The 21,716-nt window shown below is 45.5% G+C and overlaps 1 protein-coding gene and 1 non-coding gene across 4 annotated transcripts in view; both read left to right on the top strand.

The window, feature by feature from the left end:
• The window catches only part of ZDHHC13 (zinc finger DHHC-type palmitoyltransferase 13), a 102,002-nt gene that overhangs the window by 71,501 nt on the left and 8,785 nt on the right, over positions 1-21,716 (top strand). For all 3 annotated transcript variants that reach the window (XM_063946395.1, XM_063946394.1, XM_063946393.1), the window contains exons 7-10: positions 43-205; positions 561-686; positions 13,965-14,098; positions 20,423-20,527. In XM_063946395.1, the coding sequence (XP_063802465.1) occupies positions 43-205; positions 561-686; positions 13,965-14,098; positions 20,423-20,527 (528 nt within the window). The remainder of the gene's footprint in view (positions 1-42; positions 206-560; positions 687-13,964; positions 14,099-20,422; positions 20,528-21,716) is intronic.
• Positions 11,437-11,552, top strand: LOC134971072 (U5 spliceosomal RNA). Its single transcript, XR_010190218.1, has one exon. It is a non-coding gene; the product is annotated as a U5 spliceosomal RNA (small nuclear RNA).

Here is a 21,716-nt window from a genome sequence, read left to right as displayed (position 1 = left end):
TCAGGGATATTCTGCGGGCTAACCAGATTGTCCTGTCTTTAGAATGGAACCGACCAGTTTCCTGTTGAAGCTGAACCCATCTTTAAATCTTATGGACAAGGTCCACCGGAACACGGCTCTTCACTGGGCGGTGTCTTCTGGCAACGTCAACGCGGTGGATCTGCTGCTAGAGGCCGGATCCAGTTTGGACGTGGAGAACGCCAAGGTGATAAATCGCGGATCATTTCATATTTATGAGAGAGAATTTAATTCTTGCTGCTTTATTTTCTATAGTCCATCAGTTTTCTGTATAATACCCAACTGCCCCAGGGCGTCACTCTCACCTCTATGCCTGACATTCCCCCTAATCTACCCCGGGGCAGCTCTTCCTCCTCTCTGACATTCCCCTAATCTACCCCAGGTTATCCCTCCCTCCGCACCTACCTAAAATTCCCTAATGCCCGTACTGCCGCCTTGTCATCTGCTGTAACATACAGAATATCTGGAAATTTCTCCCAATGGGAACTAGATTATTTTAGGTTATTTATTCTAAGATATTTTTGTTTTGTCACATCCTGCAGGGAGAAACACCACTTGATATCGGCCGACAAACCAGAAACCGTATAATAATCCATATATTAATGAGTGAGACCAAAGCTCGGGCCGGCAAGAACTCCAGAACCTTGAAAGCGTTACAGAAGTACGAGGTCAGTGAATCCCTTGTCTGTAAATACACCCCCTGTGTTCTAGAGATGTCATTTACATATTCAGATGAGGTTCAGTTTTACAAGTCAGTAATGCCTCAGTTTTTCCCAATGCAGTTGCCATTTTGGCTGGGAGAAATCCTGAAAACATGGACTGCTGGTCTTGTGTGTAATTTTACAGTGTGACATTTACACAACATGATTTCATGTAAATGGCGCCACCTAGAGGTCCGTGCACAGCAGCGATTACTGTACGTTTTAGCATATTTGTAGATGAAGATTAAATAATTGGGGAAGTGGATCTTTTCCATATGCAAATCAGACTATATCTGTAAATCTTTAGTATGGAGCCGTTCTGATAGAGCAAATGACAAGGTTACATACAGTGAAAAACATTATCTTCTGTTAGAGTTTGGGAAACCATGTAAAATCTTGTATCAACTTATATGTTCTGTCTCATGGGCCTGTCGCTGAAACAGAGTGAGGACTGCCACGTAGTGTAACCAGTACATTCGGAACAGGTCGAAGACGAGCAGTGCTTTAGTCTGGTCACCGGTCAAACTTAAAACAAACTATTGATATTGACGCACATGGGGTTGTGTGCGTCGCAGGTGCATTCTGGGCAATCTCCCTGCTTATACGCCTCATATAAAACAGTTTATCAGGCATTTAGTTCTGTAAACCCAGCCAAACAGGCCACTGGAGTGAAGCAGGCCTTCCTCAGTCCTGGGTGCAGAAGGATCTTACTGCTCTAGGGTGGTCATTCCGAGTTAATCGCTCGCTAGCAGTTTTTAGCAGCCGTGCAAACGCTATGCCGCCACCCACTGGGAGTGTATTTTAGCTTAGCAGAAGTGCGAACGAAAGGATCGCAGAGCGGCTACAAAGTTTTTTTTTTTGTGCAGTTTCAGAATAGCTCCAGACCTACTCAGCGCTTGCAATCACTTCAGACTATTCAGTTCCTGTTTTGACGTCCCAAACATGCCCTGCGTTTGCCCAGCCGCGCCTGCGTTTTTCCTGGAACGCCTGCGTTTTTCCGAACACTCCCTGAAAATGGTCAGTTGACACCCAGAAACGCCCTCTTCCTGTCAGTCGCTCTGCGGCCACCAGTACGACTGAAATGCATCGCTAGACCCTGTGCAAAATGACATCGTTCGTTGTAATAGTACGTTGTGCGTGCGCATTATTTATTATTTATTTATTAACAGTTTCTTATATAGCGCAGCATATTCCGTTGCGCTTTACAATTAGAACAACAGTAATAAAACAAAACTGGGTAAAAACAGACAGAGGTAGGAAGGCCCTGCTCGCAAGCTTACAATCTAGAGGGAAATAGGCATAGATACACAAGGATAGATGCTACCTATTGCATAATGGTCCACCAGATTGCTAGGTTCTTAATGGGTTGTATGATGATACCCCACAAAGTTATCCAAGTGTCAGGAGGGTGTGAGACTAAAGAAAGACAAGATATGTGATGTTATGAATACTCTACAGAGGATGTAATTAGATAGGGAAGCACTGAAGGTTATGTGGTTGGGTCTGGAATTTGATAGGCTTGTCTGAAGAGGTGAGTTTTCAGGGAACATTTAAAGGTTTGGAGACTAGAGGCGAGTCTTACTGTGCGTGGGAGGGCATTCCACAGAGTGGGTGAAGCCCGGATAAAGTCCTGTAATTTTGAGTGTGAACAAGTAATGCGTGTGGATGAGAGACGTAGATCTTGTGCAGAGCGGAGAGGTCGGGTTGGGAGATATTTTGAGATGAGTGAAGAGATGTATGTTGGTGCAGTTTGGTTAATAGCCTTGTATGTGAGTAAAAGTATTTTATATTTAATACGGTAGAATACCGGTAACCAATGGAGGGACTGACAGAGCGGATCTGCAGACGATGAACGTCTGGCAAGGAAGATTAGCCTCGCAGCTGCATTCAAAATGGATTGTAGTGGTGAGAGCCTATGTTTGGAAGACCGGTCAGGAGACTATTACAATAATCAATGCTGGAGATAATGAGAGCATGGATTAGAGTTTTTGCTGTGTCTTGTGTAAGATATGGTCGTATTTTGGATATGTTTTTTAGATGTATGCAACATGATCTTGAGACAGATTGAATGTGGGTAACAAAGGACAGTTCAGAGTCAAGAATGACACCTGGGCAGCGAGCTTGTGGGGTAGGGGTGATTGCAGAGTTCTCAACAGTGATAGAGATATCAGGTTGGAAACTACTATTGGCCGGTGGAAATATAATTAATTCTGTTTTGGAAATATTAAGTTTGAGGTGGCGAGATGTCATCCAAGATGAAATGGCAGAAAGGCATTCAGTGACATGGACCAATACAGATGGTGACAAATCAGGGGAGGATAGGTAGATTTGAGTATCATCCGCATACAGATGTTACTGAAATCCGAAAGAGTTGATTAGTTTGCCAAGAGATGTGGTATAGATAGAGAAAAGCAGAGGACCTAGGACTGAGCCTTGTGGTACTCCAACTGAGAGAGGTAGCGAAGGAGAGGTGGAATCAGTGAAACGAACACTGAAGGAGCGATTAGATAGGTAGGATGAGAACCAAGAAAGGGCTGTGTCCTGAATACCTAGGGATTGTAGTGTTTGTATGAGAAGAGAGTGGTCAACAGTGTCAAAAGCAGCAGAGAGATCAAGGAGAATAAGTAGTGAGTAATGTCCTTTAGATTTAGCAGTGACCAAATCATTCACTACCTTAGTCAGTGCTGTCTCTGTGGAGTGTTGGGCACGAAATCCTGACTGAAGTGGGTCCAGTAGGCTGTGTGAATTAAGAAAGTGTGTGAGGCGAGTGTAGGCAAGTCTCTCCAGTAGCTTGGAGGGGCATGGGAGCTGAGAGATGGGACGGTAGTTAGAGAGAGAGTTCGGGTCAGAGTTTTGTTTTTTCAGAGTGGGAGTAATCACTGCATGCTTGTATAGAGAAGGAAAGATACCAGTAGACAGGGAGAGATTACAGATTTTCGTTAAGGTTGGGATGAGCACAGTAGGCAGAGCTTTACGAATTTGTGAGGGTATATAGTCAAGGGGAGAGGTATTAGAGTAGGCAGATGAAAAGAGTGCAGATACTTCATCTTCATTTGTAGGATCAAAGGAAGAGAAGGTGTTAGAGGGTTCAGGCAGGGAATTGAGCAGGTCACTTGCTGTGGAAGAGCATACCATTTCATTTCGGATCTTGTCAATCTTGTCCTTGAAATAGGAAGCAAGATCTTGCACACTGACAGTGGCTGGTGGGTTAGGTGAGAGAGGGACAAGAAGTGATTTAAATGTATTAAAAAGTCGCTTGGGGTTAGAGGCTTGAGCAGAGATGAGAGATTGAAAATATGTTTGTTTGGCAGTGTCCAGAGCATTACGATAAGAGTGGTAGGTGGTCTTATATGTGAGAAAGTCACTTGAACTACGAGATTTACGCCACTGGCGTTCAACTTTACGTGAGAGTTTTTGGAAGTGTCTAGTGTATTTAGAGTGTCACGGTTGACATCTAAGTCTACGTGGAGTGTGATGGGTAGCTGGAGCCACTTCATCAAGTGCTGTTACTAGAGTTTGGTTAAGGTGTGACACAGCAGTCTCTGGAGAGGTGAATGTAGAAATTGGTGAGAGCAGTGGTTGCAGAGAGGTAGATAGTTGTTGAAAATTAATAGCGTTAATATTTCTGCGGGTAAGAGGTGTCCTTGTAGACTTTAGGGACATGGAGTTTGAAGTAATGGAGGAGAGCATGCATGTGATAAGGTTGTGATCTGAGAGGGGGAAAGGAGTGTTAGTGAGTTCAGAAACAGCGCATAGTCTGGTGAATACAAGATCAAGGCAGTGGCCCTCCTGATGAGTAGGGGAGTCAGTCCATTGGGAGAGGCCAAGAGAGGAGGTTATAGAGAGTAGTTTAGAGGCATGGGGAGATTGTGGACTGTCAATAGAGAGATTGAAATCACCCATAATGATGGTGGAGATGTCAGAGGATAGAAAGTGAGGGAGCCAAGCAGAAAAATCTTCCAGAAACTTTTTGGGTTGCCCAGGTGGTGAAAATCCTAATAGAGTGTACTTCAAAGGATGTAAATGTGAGTGAGGGAACAGGTGGTAAAACGATGTGCGTGTAAGATTTGGACAGTAATATTCCAATACCACCTCCTTTGATGTTACCAGGCCTGGGGGTGTGTGTGAAGTGGAGGCCACCATGTGACAGTGCTGCAGGGGAGGCAGTGTCTGATTGTATGAGCCAGGTTTCTGTTATAGCCAGCATATTGAATTTTTTTGCTATGAAAAGGTCATGAATAGCTGTTAATTTGTTGCAAACAGAGCGTGCATTCCATAAAGCACATTTTAGTGACTTGGAGGTAGATGGGAGACAAGTGATGTTGATAAGGTTTGTTGATTTTATATTCCGTTGTGAATCAGCTGAATGTGAGCGTGGTGTGTGGATGGGACCTGGATTAGGGGATATGTCACCAGCTAGTAGAAGCAGAAGAAGAGAGAGATAGGTATAGTTGGGGGAGGTGTGTGATAGTTTCTTATGGTGACAGGTAGAGGATGTGACAGTTAGTGTACATAGGTTAAAAGCTCATGAGTGTTAATAAGAGGGGAGTGGATTAATGAGGCTGCAATGTGTACAGAGCGATACATAACAGGAATAGTGAAGGACGATGTCATTTTATAGAGGATACCATGAAGTGCTATGAGGAAAAACAGTTTGTGGAGCATGGTGTTTATAAAGAGAAAAGTATAGATAGGAAAATGCTTATGGAAATTGTTAGTTAAATGGTAGATTTACCTGCTTTCCAATGTTTTTCAATGTTTGTTCAACTGTTCTTTTTAACATTTCCTAACTTTGTAATTTCCAAACTTCGCATATTTCTAAACTTCTGACAACTGCCCCATAACTGAATGCTAACATATACTAGTTCTAATTTACAAAGGCTTCAGCTGAAGCCAATTGGACATCTAATCAAAGGGCTTATATTACCCTGTGTTAAGTAAACACCAGTCCATGTATGCTAATAAACTCCACTCCACTGACCAACATCTATACAATAGATAATATCAGCTATAAGCAAGTACTAATATTCTACAAATACAATTACATACACTGCTAAATTATACATTGGTGTGAATAGAGATCAAGAGTTATAGTTTGCAGGAATCATCAAGCAGAAATCACATACATTTAAAATACAGCTGAAGATGTCTGGGTTAATGCAGAGGTGTAGGAATCATCAAGCAGAAATCACATACATTTAAAATACAGCTGAAGATGTCTGGGTTAATGCAGAGGTGTAGGAATCATCAAGCAGAAATCACATACATTTAAAATACAGCTGAAGATGTCTGGGTTAATGCAGAGGTGTAGGAATCATCAAGCAAAAATCACATACATTTAAAATACAGCTGAAGATGTCTGTGTTAATGCAGAGGTGTAGGAATCATCAAGCAGAAATCACATACATTTAAAATACAGCTGAAGATGTCTGGGTTAATGCAGAGGTGTAGGAATCATCAAGCAGAAATCACATACATTTAAAATACAGCTGAAGATGTCTGTGGGTTAATGCAGAGGTGTAGGAATCATCAAGCAGAAATCACATACATTTAAAATACAGCTGAAGATGTCTGTGGGTAAATGCAGAGGTGTGGGAATCATCAAGCAGAAATCACATACATTTAAAATACAGCTGAAGATGTCTGGGTTAATGCAGAGGTGTAGGAATCATCAAGCAGAAATCACATACATTTAAAATACAGCTGAAGATGTCTGGGTTAATGCAGAGGTGTAGGAATCATCAAGCAAAAATCACATACATTTAAAATACAGCTGAAGATGTCTGTGTTAATGCAGAGGTGTAGGAATCATCAAGCAGAAATCACATACATTTAAAATACAGCTGAAGATGTCTGGGTTAATGCAGAGGTGTAGGAATCATCAAGCAGAAATCACATACATTTAAAATACAGCTGAAGATGTCTGTGGGTTAATGCAGAGGTGTAGGAATCATCAAGCAGAAATCACATACATTTAAAATACAGCTGAAGATGTCTGTGGGTAAATGCAGAGGTGTGGGAATCATCAAGCAGAAATCACATACATTTAAAATACAGCTGAAGATGTCTGGGTTAATGCAGAGGTGTAGGAATCATCAAGCAGAAATCACATACATTTAAAATACAGCTGAAGATGTCTGTGGGTTAATGCAGAGGTGTGGGAATCATCAAGCAGAAATCACATACATTTAAAATACAGCTGAAGATGTCTGTGGGTTAATGCAGAGGTGTAGGAATCATCGCGCTGCATACGCAGAAGTGCCATTTTTTAGCCTCATCGCTGCACAGCGAACGAATGACCGCCTAGGACCTAGTTCACACTGTGCCTCGTGGCTCATCCAGAGAGGTAACCTAAGGCAGAGTCAGGTCATAGATTTTTCCTGTGTAGTTCTGGAGAGACAGATTCTGCCGTCTGTCTGGTCTGCTTGTTCCCTCGTTCTGTGTCTCCTACTTACTTTTATTTTTAATTGCGCCTCTGTCACAAGCTGTAATAAGAAACTGATTTAGGAAGAATCCTGGGGGCACGTCTGCCTGGTTTGCAGTATTTCTCCCAATCACGTGAAGCCAGTTGATGGCTTTTGTTATTTTATGTTTCTTTCTTATGGTTATTTTTTATTTATTTTTACACTGTTGCTGTTTTCTGACTGTACAACTTATTCTGCACATAAATGTTGCTGGTGTGCTTTAAATAGGCTGGTGTATAGCATTTATCATTTTCACAAATAGCCATGCAGTTATTATATAACTAATACATATATCATAGTGATACAAACGTGAGCAGCTTTATTTGCAAACGGCATGTAAGTGCTAAAGACACACAGCACCTAGGGGGTCATTCTGACCCGATCGCACGCTGCAGTTTTCGCAGCGTAGCGATCGGGTCGGAACTGCGCATGGCCGCCCGTCGCTGCGCTACGATCTCCTCTGCCTGATTGACAGGCAGAGGCGGTCGATGGGCGGGAGGGGGCGAAACGGCGTCGTTTGTCCGCCGTTTCGTGGGCGCGGTCCAGCCAACGCAGGCGTGGTCGGACCGTGCGGGGAGTGGCCCGCTGCGGCTGCGTGACATCACACGCAGCCACTGCGGGCCGGGGAGCGATGACTAGCTCCCGGCCAGCACGCTAAAGCTGCGCTGGCCGGGAGCTACTCTTGAAGTGCAAAGGCATCGCCGCTGTGTGATGCCTTTGCACTTCAGTGGGGAGGGGGGCACTGACATGCGGAGCGGACTAGCCCTGTGCTTTAGCACAGCTACGATCAACTCTGAATGACCCTCCTAATCCGCTCCTACAGCTGTCAAGAGCAAACGCACAGATGTGTATTCTCAGTTTCTTTATCATCCACTAGGGGTCACTGGAGTACTCTTGGGATATGGACGGGCGGAGCCGAACAAAGGCACTGAATATTCAAATTTAGGACTCTCCCCCCCCTCCATATCCCCAAGTACCTCAGTGTACTTTGCCAGTGTTTTTTCGGTGCTCACAGATGAACATCGGCTTGTGGCAATGGCCACTTTTCAGATTTTTATTTTTATTTTTATTTTTAATTTTTACACTGCCCGTCTCAGTTTATGGAAAAACATGGGTCCGGGATGGTGTCGCTGCAAGGCAGCGGATGGCGTGTCGGTCCTCACAAAGAGCACCCTCACAGCCACAGGCGCTATAGACAAGCGCATGGCGTGTCGGTCCTCACAAAGAGCACCCTCACAGCCACAGGCAGCCATTGTCTCCTTTAAACTGAACGGAGCTTACAGAAAGAAGATCCGTTACAGCCAGGATAAGACAAAGAGCTGGAAGGAGCTTACACTTACAGAAGCTCCGTCACAGCCAAGATGAGGCTGAAACGGAGCTTGCAGAGAGAAGAGAAGGCGGCACAAGGTATGAGTGTCAGGGCGGTCAGCTCACGCTGCCGCCCTGCTGTGTGTGTGTTATGCTGTAGAAATGACATAGCCGCTGAGCACGTGAACTACACGCCGCTGAAGGTCTTGCTGAACGATGCGCAGAGCGGCCGCACGTCACTCAGACGTTGGCCGCTCTCACTGCGCTGATGGCCCGGTACGAGAATCTCCGTGCGCTGTACTAAGAGAGCGGCCGCACGTCACTCAGACGCCGGCCGCTCTCACTGCTCTGAGGGCACGGCACCGCTAGACGCTACCGCCATTCTCCTGGGCTGACCTAAGTAGAGCGGCCGCACGTCACTCAGACGCCGGCCGCTCTCACTGCTCTGCTGCGGCACCGTTACACGCCGCCGACATTCTCCGGGCGCTCAACTAAGAGAGCGGCCGCACGTCACTCAGACGCCGGCCGCTCTCACTGCTTTCATGGCCCGGCACCGCTACACGCCGCCGAGACAGTGGCCGCACGTCACTAAAGGACGCAGGCCACTTTTCCAAACACCGCAGACACAGGGAGACTGTGTACTGCTGTAGGAAGCAGCTGCCGGACGGCTCCCCGGCGCTAGATTCAGGCTCTCCTGCTCTCCCTGCTCCCGATCTCCGTACGCTGCAGGTAAGGGATGCAGGGGGGGGGGGGGGGAATAATACCCATAGCAGCAGCAAAGGCTGCATGGGTTCAAAACCTATGTATAATAGGCTATTAAGCATAATAACTGTATAATAGGCTATTAAGCCTATATTAAAAGGCATAACCTATTACACGTTTAACCATGTTTTCTGTTATTTTTGGTTACAGTTGCATAAATACACTGCAGGCAGTGCTCATATTATTTGAATACATATATTTTACTGTATCCTATGCAGCAGGTACCCTGTACTATGATTTTCTGGGAAAGCATGGCATGACGGCCATTTTAATCATTGCTGGTTTTCCAGTTATAATTCCAGACCATACACCTCTACTCCACAAGGAGGCGCAGGGGTGTTAGTGGGAATTTTTTTTTTTAGTTCAAGATAATTCTGGAACATTCCTGCCCTACATCTTTAAGCCACCAGAAGGCGCAGGGGTGTTAGTAGGAATTTGGTTCGGGTTTCATGCCCATGTGAACTGCTTTTCACATAAAGACTTTGGTTTCCTAATAAATATGCTGTTCAGCAATAACATATATATATAGATATATATGCCATATAATAATCGTGCAAGTGTCTGTCTGTTGCCTATTATGATGTCTGTCTACATAGCGAATAAGGCTCTAGTGCAGACTAAAAATGTTAACATTGGCAATTCAAATTAAAACAGCGGTAATCGGAGTCTCAGAATAACTCCGCCAGCGCTAACAAAAGACAATCTTTCCAAAGTGACAATTTTCCTTTGGGTACCAGAGTGTTTATTTCACTAGTCTTATAATTTAATGCACGATTCTATGTCAAATCTCACACCGATAACTACAAGTGAGCAGGGTACATTAGTCCAGCACTCAGATAGTGCGGGGTTTTAGACAACCATACATAATAGTTTCCAAAAGGACGCGATCCGCCATTGGTATATGCGTTTCTGTCAAACATTATAAAAACCACAGATACATTTGGGTCACTAGAATCTATCTATGGAACCATGCCGATCACGGTTAAAAGAAGCTGCAGAGTATATCTGTAAAGCTTTTGCTAACGCCGGTTATTTTCAAATTGTCGCTAGTTAAGCGCGACAAGCCCAGAGCTTGTTTGCTCCTAAATTGGATATATGTGTAACGACATTTTATCCCTTTACGGTATTCTGCCATTAGCGCATACAATATACTTGTAACAGCGTTTTATTCTTTTATAAACATCAGTCACGTCTTGTAACGACAGGACGTTACAGTCAGCAAGCCAGTGGTTTGATGACCTCTTTTACATTTGTGGAAGTGCGTCTTTTCAGGTTACATTTGCGAGGTTTCATGACTTCAACTCATATATGTCTCAGCTATTTACAGCTTAGAGTACAAAACTGCTTCTGGCGAACGGTTTGGCAGGTTGTCATTTAGTCTTTGCTGGGTTATAAACCAGTCAATAGTACGCCAACAGAGTCAAAATGACTTATTCCCGTCTGTTTGAGCAAAATCAAACAGCTCCGTTGCAATATCAATCAGCAAGTCATTTACTACAGTTAGAAAATGAAAATGGATTTTCTGCAGTTAGTTTTTGCTTATTGCAGCCACAAAATTGTATAATTGCATTTGATCTTCACAATGCGTATTTACCCAGTCCGGTTTCTTCATCACAGGTTCTAGCGTTTGCAAATCGCCACAACCATTAACCATTTCATTTATACCGTTGCTTATCGCTGCCGGTATTTACCAAAGTGATGTTGGAATAATCGCTCATCTCACATAAGAACTATGTATCAACAAAGTTCCTCTATCTTGCGCTACTAAGGTATACTGCGGTAGCAGATTAAGTTCGAAAACAATCACATCTAAGTCGGTCTAAACGATGTCAATTCCTAGGTAAGATTATAAATACGGTAAATCAAAGACTTTTACCTACTACACCAGCAAGAACAAAGGTACACGCACATTAGCGGTACATTGGTGTATTCACTTATTAAGAATAAAGATGTGTTTTCAATCGCGTTTCTCACAGAGGGACAAGGGTGCGTATACTCTGGACGACAGTCACAGAGAGTCAGGATTTGTAGTTAAAATCAACGCAAAGGTTCTAAAACACGACAGATTGCTGTCAATAAATGTCCTAGAACTCTGTGCATTTTACAATGCAATAGATAAATGTCCTAGAACTCTGTGCATTTTACAATGCAATAAATAATTCGTTTTCAGTCTGTCCAGGGATAGACTCTGGGTTCTCTTCAGAACGAATAAATCTTTCGCTTTTTACTAAAGATTTCTGTAGACAGGAACAACCGTGAGTTTCATGTAATTTTGTTTTTTCATGCCTAGCTCACGCTGCCCTTAAGCAGTCAAACAAAGCAACGGCAGTTGCATACACAACAACCAGTGAAAACCAAGAAGCCGCATGGCAATGCGGCAGGTAACTCAAATCTTCAATGGCTCAGAACGCCATTATGTGAAAATGTCAAGACATCAATCCGTGAGTGGACATTTGTTAGACAAAAGATCTCACCCGTCAGGGTTTGGATCTTGAAAACTGGACATTAAATCCAGAGGTGTTTCATATGTGAGTCCACAGAAGGCGGTTACCCCAAGTATACATAATGGCATCTCGCCACAATTACAAAAGCTCAGTATATGTACATCACATTCATGGGGTCATTCAGCATCGTGTATCTGGCTCCACCATTTTCCGCTTCTCTCTTCGTTGCCAAAACGGATCAGAAGACAGTTCGTCACAGTCATACTGGTGGTATCTCATGGGTTTCGGAGAAGTTTGCTTCTCGAATTTTCAAGTAATACTTGCACACGATCTTGCCCCGCTCATAATACGGCCAACCTGTTACATCACGGAACGTTCTTTTACCCATAGTTACCTATGTACCTATTATCTATGTACCGCAGCTGCGGTTGACGGGGTGAGAGTTCAGACCTCTCTCTTAAAAAATAGAGAATTACAGTATCGGTTATACCAACCATGTTACGAAATAGTAAGCCGCTTAAGGCAGCTCATAATTAAAAAATTTCGTGTGCTTACATAGGTTGTAAACCTCGGAAGTTTCCAACATCATACTTCAAGTACCCGTATTCTGTTAAACGGGATGGGATGGAAAACTGCGTTCATCTGCACTAAGAGTGCAGGTATCTGTGTGGTAAACTTATTTTCAAAGCGTTTGCCTCTATTTACGTCTGTAAACATCTTTCTACAAGGTGTCACCAAAGTTCAGACTCTATTTATCCCACCTACAGCGCCAGGCGATTTGAGGTTGGGTTCAGATTTCTTAGTTTTCATATTTTGGAATCCTTTCAACAAATGGGAATTAAGTTTCATATTTTTGAACCCGTACAACAAATGGGTATTAAGTTCTCACTTTGGAAAACATTTTTCTTCTAGCCTTGGCTTCGCCAAGGGTGCTTCGGCAAGGATTTTGTTTTCATATTTGGGTGCCTTGTATTCCAAGCCACCGTATTTGAGTTTTCTCATTACAAAGCAGATCTTCCGACAAAATCCGCTTTCGTATTCTTCACATCAATATACCAATAGTGGTTCCTGTGGGGACAGCACATTCTAAAATTCTGAATGTGGTACACGCGTTACGCGTTTATATATGTAGTACGTGATATGAATACGTTGTTTGTTCTATATGATACTGCAAACTGGGGTTAGCCAGTTTCTCAGCAGATTTTATCCAGTTGGATAATAATGACTACAAGTCAGGCTTACTTAAGGCTAAGTTACAATCGCCTACGTCAGTAATAGCATCCCACAGGTTCTGTGGGAATGTCACACCCAGCGGGTCGTGGAGCGTTGACGACGCGGCTACATAGCCTTTAGTGCACCACGTTTGTGCACGTTTACACGTTATGAATGGTGGCGCCATCAGCATTTAGCTTTGGCTGCCTACTGTTACAAGTATCAAACAGCTCTCCCGCCCACGAGGGAAGCTTTGGTACGTCCCAAGAGTACTCCAGTGACCCCTAGTGGATGATAAAGAAAATAGGATTTTGGTACTTACCAGGTAAATCCTTTTCTTTGAATCCATAGGGGGCACTGGACGCCCACCCAGAGCAGTTTTACCTGGGTTGTTGTAAGCTCAAGGGAGCTTAGTGAACAAATTTAACTTGGATGGTATTAAGCTCGAAGGAGCTTAGGGTAACACATTTTCACCAATTGGCTCAAATTATAAAGTTCTATCGGTTAAGGTGTCAACTGTTTAGTTGACAATAAGGTTACGGATCAACTTTGTGGTTGTCCGTTATGTTATAGGGATTCTCCATTGTCAACCTCTCTATATCCTGTTCGCTCAGTAAAAAACACTGGCAAAGTACACTGAGGTACTTGGGGATATGGAGGGGGGGGAGAGTCCTAAATTTGAATATTCAGTGCCTTTGTTCGGCTCCGCCCGTCCATATCCCAAGAGTACTCCAGTGCCCCCTATGGATTCAAAGAAAAGGATTTACCTGGTAAGTACCAAAATCCTATTTTTTCTGTTGCTTTATTATATAAGTGCTATTATTACATAGATAAATACTCAAATACATAAATACTCTGCTTTTCTGTTTCCCGTATTGCCTATACTTTGCTTTGCATACAAAATCATGAGTCTCTGCTACCCCATCTCTCGTACCCATTAGACGCGATGACGATGATTCTTATCACATATTTATAATTATACACAATAAAAGCGCGTTCCCATCCCAGGTAAATGTACATTATAAAGAGCCGTATATCTCTTTGTCTCCTGGCAGATCTCATTGGTGGTGCTGGTCTGCTTGTCTCTCCTGGGGGGTGTTGGCTATATCCTGAACATGAAGACAGACTCCTGGCTGCTAAAGGGGACGCTCCTCGCTTTGGTCACTGCCGGGTCCCAGCTCTTCACCAGGTTTGTATCCAACTTAATGCTTTGCAGAGTTCTCTTCAACGTTTATGGGCCATTGGGTTGCACAGAAGTCACCTCCTATAATACTGGTTATGAAGTTGCGTTCCAGCAGTCTTCTGACACTGGAAGGATGGAGAAAGGGCGGCGATCCCAGTCTTCATGAAGACGTGGTGGGAAATCTCACAATTAGGGCTCATTCACACTGTTCGAATCCCTTTTCTCTATCGTCCTAGTGGATGCTGGGGTTCCTGAAAGGACCATGGGGAATAGCGGCTCCGCAGGAGACAGGGCACAAAAAGTAAAGCTTTTTCCGATCAGGTGGTGTGCACTGGCTCCTCCCCCTATGACCCTCCTCCAGACTCCAGTTAGATTTTTGTGCCCGGCCGAGAAGGGTGCAATCTAGGTGGCTCTCCTAAAGAGCTGCTTAGAAAAAGTTTAGCTAGGTTTTTTATTTTACAGTGATTCCTGCTGGCAACAGGATCACTGCAGCGAGGGACTGAGGGGAGAAGGAGTCAACTCACCTGCGTGCAGGATGGATTGGCTTCTTGGCTACTGGACATCAAGCTCCAGAGGGACGATCACGGGTACAGCCTGGATGGTCACCGGAGCCACGCCGCCGGCCCCCTTGCAGATGCTGAAGACAGAAGAGGTCCAGAATCGGCGGCTGAAGACTCCTGCAGTCTTCAAAAGGTAGCGCACAGCACTGCAGCTGTGCGCCATTTTCCTCTCAGCACACTTCACACGGCAGTCACTGAGGGTGCAGGGCGCTGGGAGGGGGGCGCCCTGGGAGGAAAAATGATTACCTATAAAGGCTAAAAATACCTCACATATAGCCCTAGAGGCTATATGGAGATATTTAACCCCTGCCTAATTTCTCTAAATAGCGGGAGACGAGCCCGCCAGAAAAGGGGCGGGGCCTATCTCCTCAGCACACGGCGCCATTTCCTCTCACAGTTCCGCTGGTCAGGACGGCTCCCAAGTCTCTCCCCTGCACTGCACTACAGAAACAGGGTAAAACAGAGAGGGGGGGGCACATTTATGGCGATAATTTGATATAACAAAGCAGCTATAAGGGAGCACTTATTATAAGGCTATCCCTGATATATATATATAGCGCTTTTGGTGTGTGCTGGCAAACTCTCCCTCTGTCTCCCCAAAGGGCTAGTGGGTCCTGTCTTCGTTAGGAGCATTCCCTGTGTGTCTGCTGTGTGTCGGTACGTGTGTGTCGACATGTATGAGGACGATATTGGTGTGGAGGCGGAGCAATTGCCAAATATGAGGATGTCACCCCCTAGGGAGTCGACACCGGAATGGATGCCTTTATTTATGGAACTACGGGATAGTGTCAACACGCTAAAGCAGTCGTTTGACGACATGAGGCGGCCGGACAATCAATTAGTGCCTGTCCAGGCGACTCAAACACCGTCAGGGGCTGTGAAACGCCCTTTGCCTCAGTCGGTCGACACAGACCCAGACACAGGCGATGACTCCAGTGGTGACGGTGACGAATCAACCGTATTTTCCAGTAGGGCCACACGTTATATGATTTTGGCAATGAAGGAGGCGTTACATTTAGCTGATACTACAGGTACCACTAAACAGGGTATTATGTGGGGTATGAAAAAACTACCTATAGTTTTTCCTGAATCAGAAGAATTAAATGACGTGTGTAATGAAGCGTGGGTTGCCCCTGATAAAAAACTGATAATTTCAAAGAAATTATTGGCGTTATACCCTTTCCCGCCAGAGGTTAGGGAGCGCTGGGAAACACCTCCTAGGGTGGACAAGGCGCTAACACGCTTATCTAAACAAGTGGCGTTACCCTCTCCTGAGACGGCCGCACTTAAAGATCCATCAGATAGGAGGATGGAAAATATCCAAAAAAGTATATACACACATGCAGGTGTTATACTACGACCAGCTGTAGCGACTGCCTGGATGGGCAGTGCTGGGGTAGTTTGGTCAGAGTCCCTGATTGAAAATATTGATACCCTGGACAGGGACAATATTTTACTGTCGTTAGAACAAATAAAGGATGCATTTCTTTATATGCGTGATGCACAGAGGGATATCTGCACACTGGCATCACGGGTAAGTGCTATGTCCATTTCGGCCAGAAGAGCTTTATGGACGCGACAGTGGTCAGGTGATGCGGATTCAAAACGGCATATGGAAGTTTTGCCGTATAAAGGGGAGGAGTTATTTGGAGTCGGTCTATCAGATTTGGTGGCCACGGCTACAGCCGGGAAATCCACCTTTCTACCTCAAGTCACTCCCCCACAGAAAAAGGCACCGACTTTTCAACCGCAGCCCTTTCGTTCCTTTAAAAATAAGAGAGCAATGGGCTATTCATATCTGCCACGAGGCAAAGGTCGAGGGAAGAGACAGCAACACGCAGCTCCTTCCCAGGAACAGAAGCCCTCCCCGGCTTCTACAAAAGCCTCAGCATGACGCTGGGGCTCCTCAAGCGGACTCGGGGATGGTGGGCGGTCGTCTCAAAAATTACAGCGCGCAGTGGGCTCACTCGCAGGTAGATCCCTGGATCCTGCAGATAATATCTCAGGGGTACAGGTTGGAACTAGAGACGGATCCACCTCGCCGTTTCCTGAAGTCTGCTTTACCAACGTCCCCCTCCGAAAGGGAGACGGTTTTGGAAGCCATTCACAAGCTGTACTCTCAGCAGGTGATAGTCAAGGTACCTCTTCTACAACAAGGGAAGGGGTATTATTCCACTCTTTTTGTGGTACCGAAGCCGGATGGCTCGGTAAGGCCTATTCTAAATCTGAAGTCCTTGAACCTGTACATAAAGAAGTTCAAGTTCAAGATGGAGTCACTCAGAGCAGTGATAGCGAACCTGGAAGAGGGGGACTTTATGGTATCCTTGGACATCAAGGATGCGTATCTCCACGTTCCAATTTACCCCTCACACCAGGGGTACCTCAGGTTCGTTGTACAAAACTGTCACTATCAGTTTCAGACGCTGCCGTTCGGATTGTCCACGACACCTCGGATCTTTACAAAGGTAATGGCCGAGATGATGATTCTTCTTCGAAGAAAAGGCGTATTAATTATCCCATACTTGGACGATCTCCTAATAAGGGCGAGGTCCAGAGAACAGCTAGAGATGGGATTAGCACTGTCTCAAGAAGTGCTAAAACAGCACGGGTGGATTCTGAATATTCCAAAATCCCAGTTAATGCCGACAACTCGTCTGCTGTTCCTAGGGATGATTCTGGACACGGTTCAGAAAAAGGTTTTTCTCCCGGAGGAAAAAGCCAAGGAGTTATCCGAGCTTGTCAGGAACCTCCTAAAACCAGGAAAGGTGTCTGTACATCAATGCACAAGAGTCCTGGGAAAAATGGTAGCTTCTTACGAAGCAATTCCATTCGGCAGATTCCACGCAAGAATTTTCCAAAGGGATCTGTTGGACAAATGGTCAGGGTCGCATCTTCAGATGCACCTACGGATAACCCTGTCTCCAAGGACAAGGGTGTCTCTTCTGTGGTGGTTGCAGAGTCCTCATCTATTGGAGGGCCGCAGATTCGGCATACAGGATTGGATCCTGGTGACCACGGACGCCAGCCTGAGAGGCTGGGGAGCAGTCACACAAGGAAGAAACTTCCAGGGAGTATGGACGAGCCTGGAAACGTCTCTTCACATAAACATTCTGGAACTAAGAGCAATATACAATGCTCTAAGCCAGGCAGAACCTCTGCTTCAGGGAAAACCGGTGTTGATCCAGTCGGACAACATCACGGCAGTCGCCCATGTGAACAGACAGGGCGGCACAAGAAGCAGGAGTGCAATGGCAGAAGCTGCAAGGATTCTTCGCTGGGCAGAGAATCATGTGATAGCGCTATCAGCAGTGTTCATCCCGGGAGTGGACAACTGGGAAGCAGACTTCCTCAGCAGACACGATCTTCACCCGGGAGAGTGGGGACTTCATCCAGAAGTCTTCCACATGCTGGTAACCCGTTGGGAAAGACCAATGGTGGACATGATGGCGTCTCGCCTCAACAAAAAACTGGACAGGTATTGCGCCAGGTCAAGAGATCCGCAGGCAATAGCTGTGGACGCGCTGGTAACGCCTTGGGTGTACCAGCCGGTGTATGTGTTTCCTCCTCTGCCTCTCATACCAAAAGTATTGAGAATTATACGGCAAAGAGGCGTAAGAACGATACTAGTGGTTCCGGATTGGCCAAGAAGGACTTGGTACCCGGAACTTCAAGAGATGATCACGGAAGATCCGTGGCCTCTACCTCTAAGGAGGGACTTGCTTCAGCAGGGTCCCTGTCTGTTTCAAGACTTACCGCGGCTGCGTTTGACGGCATGGCGGTTGAACGCCGGATCCTAATGGAAAAAGGCATGCCGGAAGAAGTCATTCCTACTTTGATTAAAGCAAGGAAAGAAGTAACCGTGCAACATTATCACCGAATTTGGCGAAAATATGTTGCGTGGTGCGAAGATCGGAGTGCTCCGACGGAGGAATTTCAACTGGGTCGATTCCTACATTTCCTGCAATCAGGATTGTCTATGGGTCTCAAATTGGGATCTATTAAGGTTCAAATTTCGGCCCTGTCGATTTTCTTTCAAAAAGAATTGGCTTCAGTCCCTGAAGTCCAGACCTTTGTGAAGGGAGTGCTGCATATACAGCCTCCTGTGGTGCCTCCAGTGGCACCGTGGGATCTCAATGTAGTTTTGGATTTTCTAAAATCTCATTGGTTTGAACCACTAAATAAGGTGGATTTGAAATATCTCACTTGGAAAGTGACCATGCTTCTAGCCCTGGCTTCTGCCAGGAGAGTGTCAGAATTGGCAGCTTTATCTTACAAAAGCCCATATCTGATTTTCCATTCGGACAGGGCAGAACTGCGGACTCGTCCGCATTTTCTCCCTAAGGTGGTGTCAGCATTTCATCTGAACCAGCCTATTGTAGTGCCTGCGGCTACAAGTGACTTGGAGGACTCCAAGTTACTGGACGTTGTCAGAGCATTAAAAATATATATTGCAAGAACAGCTGGAGTCAGAAAATCTGACTCGTTGTTTATATTGTATGCACCCAACAAGATGGGTGCTCCTGCGTCTAAGCAGACGATTGCTCGTTGGATCTGTAGCACAATCCAACTGGCACATTCTGTGGCAGGCCTGCCACAGCCTAAATCTGTAAAGGCCCACTCCACAAGGAAGGTGGGCTCATCTTGGGCGGCTGCCCGAGGGGTCTCGGCATTACAACTTTGCCGAGCAGCTACGTGGTCAGGGGAGAACACGTTTGTAAAATTCTACAAATTTGATACTCTGGCTAAGGAGGACCTGGAGTTCTCTCATTCGGTGCTGCAGAGTCATCCGCACTCTCCCGCCCGTTTGGGAGCTTTGGTATAATCCCCATGGTCCTTTCAGGAACCCCAGCATCCACTAGGACGATAGAGAAAATAAGATTTTACTTACCGATAAATCTATTTCTCGGAGTCCGTAGTGGATGCTGGGCGCCCATCCCAAGTGCGGATTATCTGCATAAATTGTACATAGTTATTATTAACTTATTCGGGTTATTGTTGTAGGAAGCCATCTTTCAGAGGCTCCGCTGTTATCATACTGTTAACTGGGTTTAGATCACAAGTTGTACGGTGTGATTGGTGTGGCTGGTATGAGTCTTACCCGGGATTCAAAATCCTCCCTTATTGTGTACGCTCGTCCGGGCACAGTATCCTAACTGGAGTCTGGAGGAGGGTCATAGGGGGAGGAGCCAGTGCACACCACCTGATCGGAAAAAGCTTTACTTTTTGTGCCCTGTCTCCTGCGGAGCCGCTATTCCCCATGGTCCTTTCAGGAACCCCAGCATCCACTACGGACTCCGAGAAATAGATTTATCGGTAAGTAAAATCTTATTTTACAAGCCGTGCTTCCACTATTCGCAGCTGTTGTGTAGCGCACAGTAACTTAAGTATTACTGGGTCTTACAGCCACTGTGCTTTCCCCTTCCAAACTGAGACCGTAACATCCACCGTGCCAGCATGGGAGGCCGTAGGGATTAGTGATCCCTTGGTACCTGGTCAAACCCCACCCCCAGAAAGCATAATGAACTCTGGAATAGTTGTTTCTGTTTTACCCTGATGTTCTCCATCTTCTGAAGGTCACTCAGTATCTGCTTTCTCCCTGGAAAAAAGCGACCCAAAGACCGAGGCAGTACGGCTGTACACCAGCGCACGGCAGGATGGGCTTAGAGTCAGCCTGGGATTGGTTGGGGCTTAGTGTCTGCCAGGGATTGGTCGGGATGGTGTTACTCTAGCCGTCCTCTGTCATATAGACATGCCATTTTGTTTTTTACAGACGTCTCGTTGGTCCCAACAGTCAGAAGCACCTGCCCGCCATCTTCTTCTTCAGCTCCATTTTCTGGATGTTCATGACGTGGTTCCTCTGTTTCTTTCCTGATATCCTTCTCATTTGTGTGTTAAATGTGCATCTTAATGCTTTGCGATTGATACTGTTCCCATCGTCTTTAAATGAGCGCTGGTAAGACGTCAGGTGTAACCTATATACATGTTTGGTGAAGACTCAGATCTTCCATATACCGTCTCTAGCTGATTTCTTCCCCTTTGTGATGCTCTGTGACCTGAGGCTCACATGTAGAGCATTAATCTCTGGAGTGGCCCTGGTGCGAGACACATGGCGGTCTTTGTCACGTGGATGATTGTAGAACGTCTCCATCATCTGCCTAGAAAAAGCCTCCATGTACACGCGTCGGGGGTCTCATGTGAGTTTCCGTGCCCTCCTTCACCCGGCCTAAAGAGAGGAGAGACTAATCGCGTAGCTATACCATATCCAGCTGCCGCAGCCTTATCTGAGAGCAAGGGCGCCGGCTAGTATCTTCCTTCCAGATCAGACTCCTGGCAAGCCTACACCGTGGGCATGCTTCACTTTGCCTGTGTGCTAGATGGAGCTGAATGCTAACCAATGTATCTACAGCTCCATGTAGTCCTACATGTACACGTGATCATAAATACATAATGACGTAGTAGATCTGCAATTCCTCCCTTAGCTGATGGTGTTGCCTCAATCATTTCCAGATTCCCATCACGCTGCAAGCAAGGTAGTGTAGGTAACGCGTATCGCTATGGCAGAAGTCCCCCAACATGGGGAAACATGTATGGTATCTAAACCCAATGAAGATAGAAACATCTAAGCAACATGTGACTCTCATGCCATATTGTAACTACAAGTCCCACTGCGCCTTCCAGCTTCAGGTGCCGCTAAGGCTGCCTGCACATCGGCCTATCCTAATGCTGGGCCAGTATTCAATGTCCTCTCCCTCCATGTGTGATGTATAAGATCCAGCTACTTGTTTATCTTCCACATTCAGTGAGGCCTGATGGTCCTGTGGCGGCTTTACAGAACAGTCATCTTCTGTTGTTTTTTACCCACTCACGACGACCTCCTGTTGACTACAATATGATCTGTCACTGTGTCATGCTCCTAATGATCCGGGACCAGGAGTCTGTTATACTACAATGGCGGTTGGTTATTGGGATTTGGCGCCTGGATATCGGGTTCCGGTGTGACCTGCTACACCTATACCTGTCTGCCTATAGTGAATTACATGCGTTGTAAATATTTCTATAGTTGA

Source organism: Pseudophryne corroboree, chromosome 11 (assembly GCF_028390025.1).
Source record: "Pseudophryne corroboree isolate aPseCor3 chromosome 11, aPseCor3.hap2, whole genome shotgun sequence".
NCBI classification, from domain to species: domain Eukaryota; kingdom Metazoa; phylum Chordata; class Amphibia; order Anura; family Myobatrachidae; genus Pseudophryne; species Pseudophryne corroboree.
This window is presented reverse-complemented; position numbering and strand designations above follow the sequence as displayed.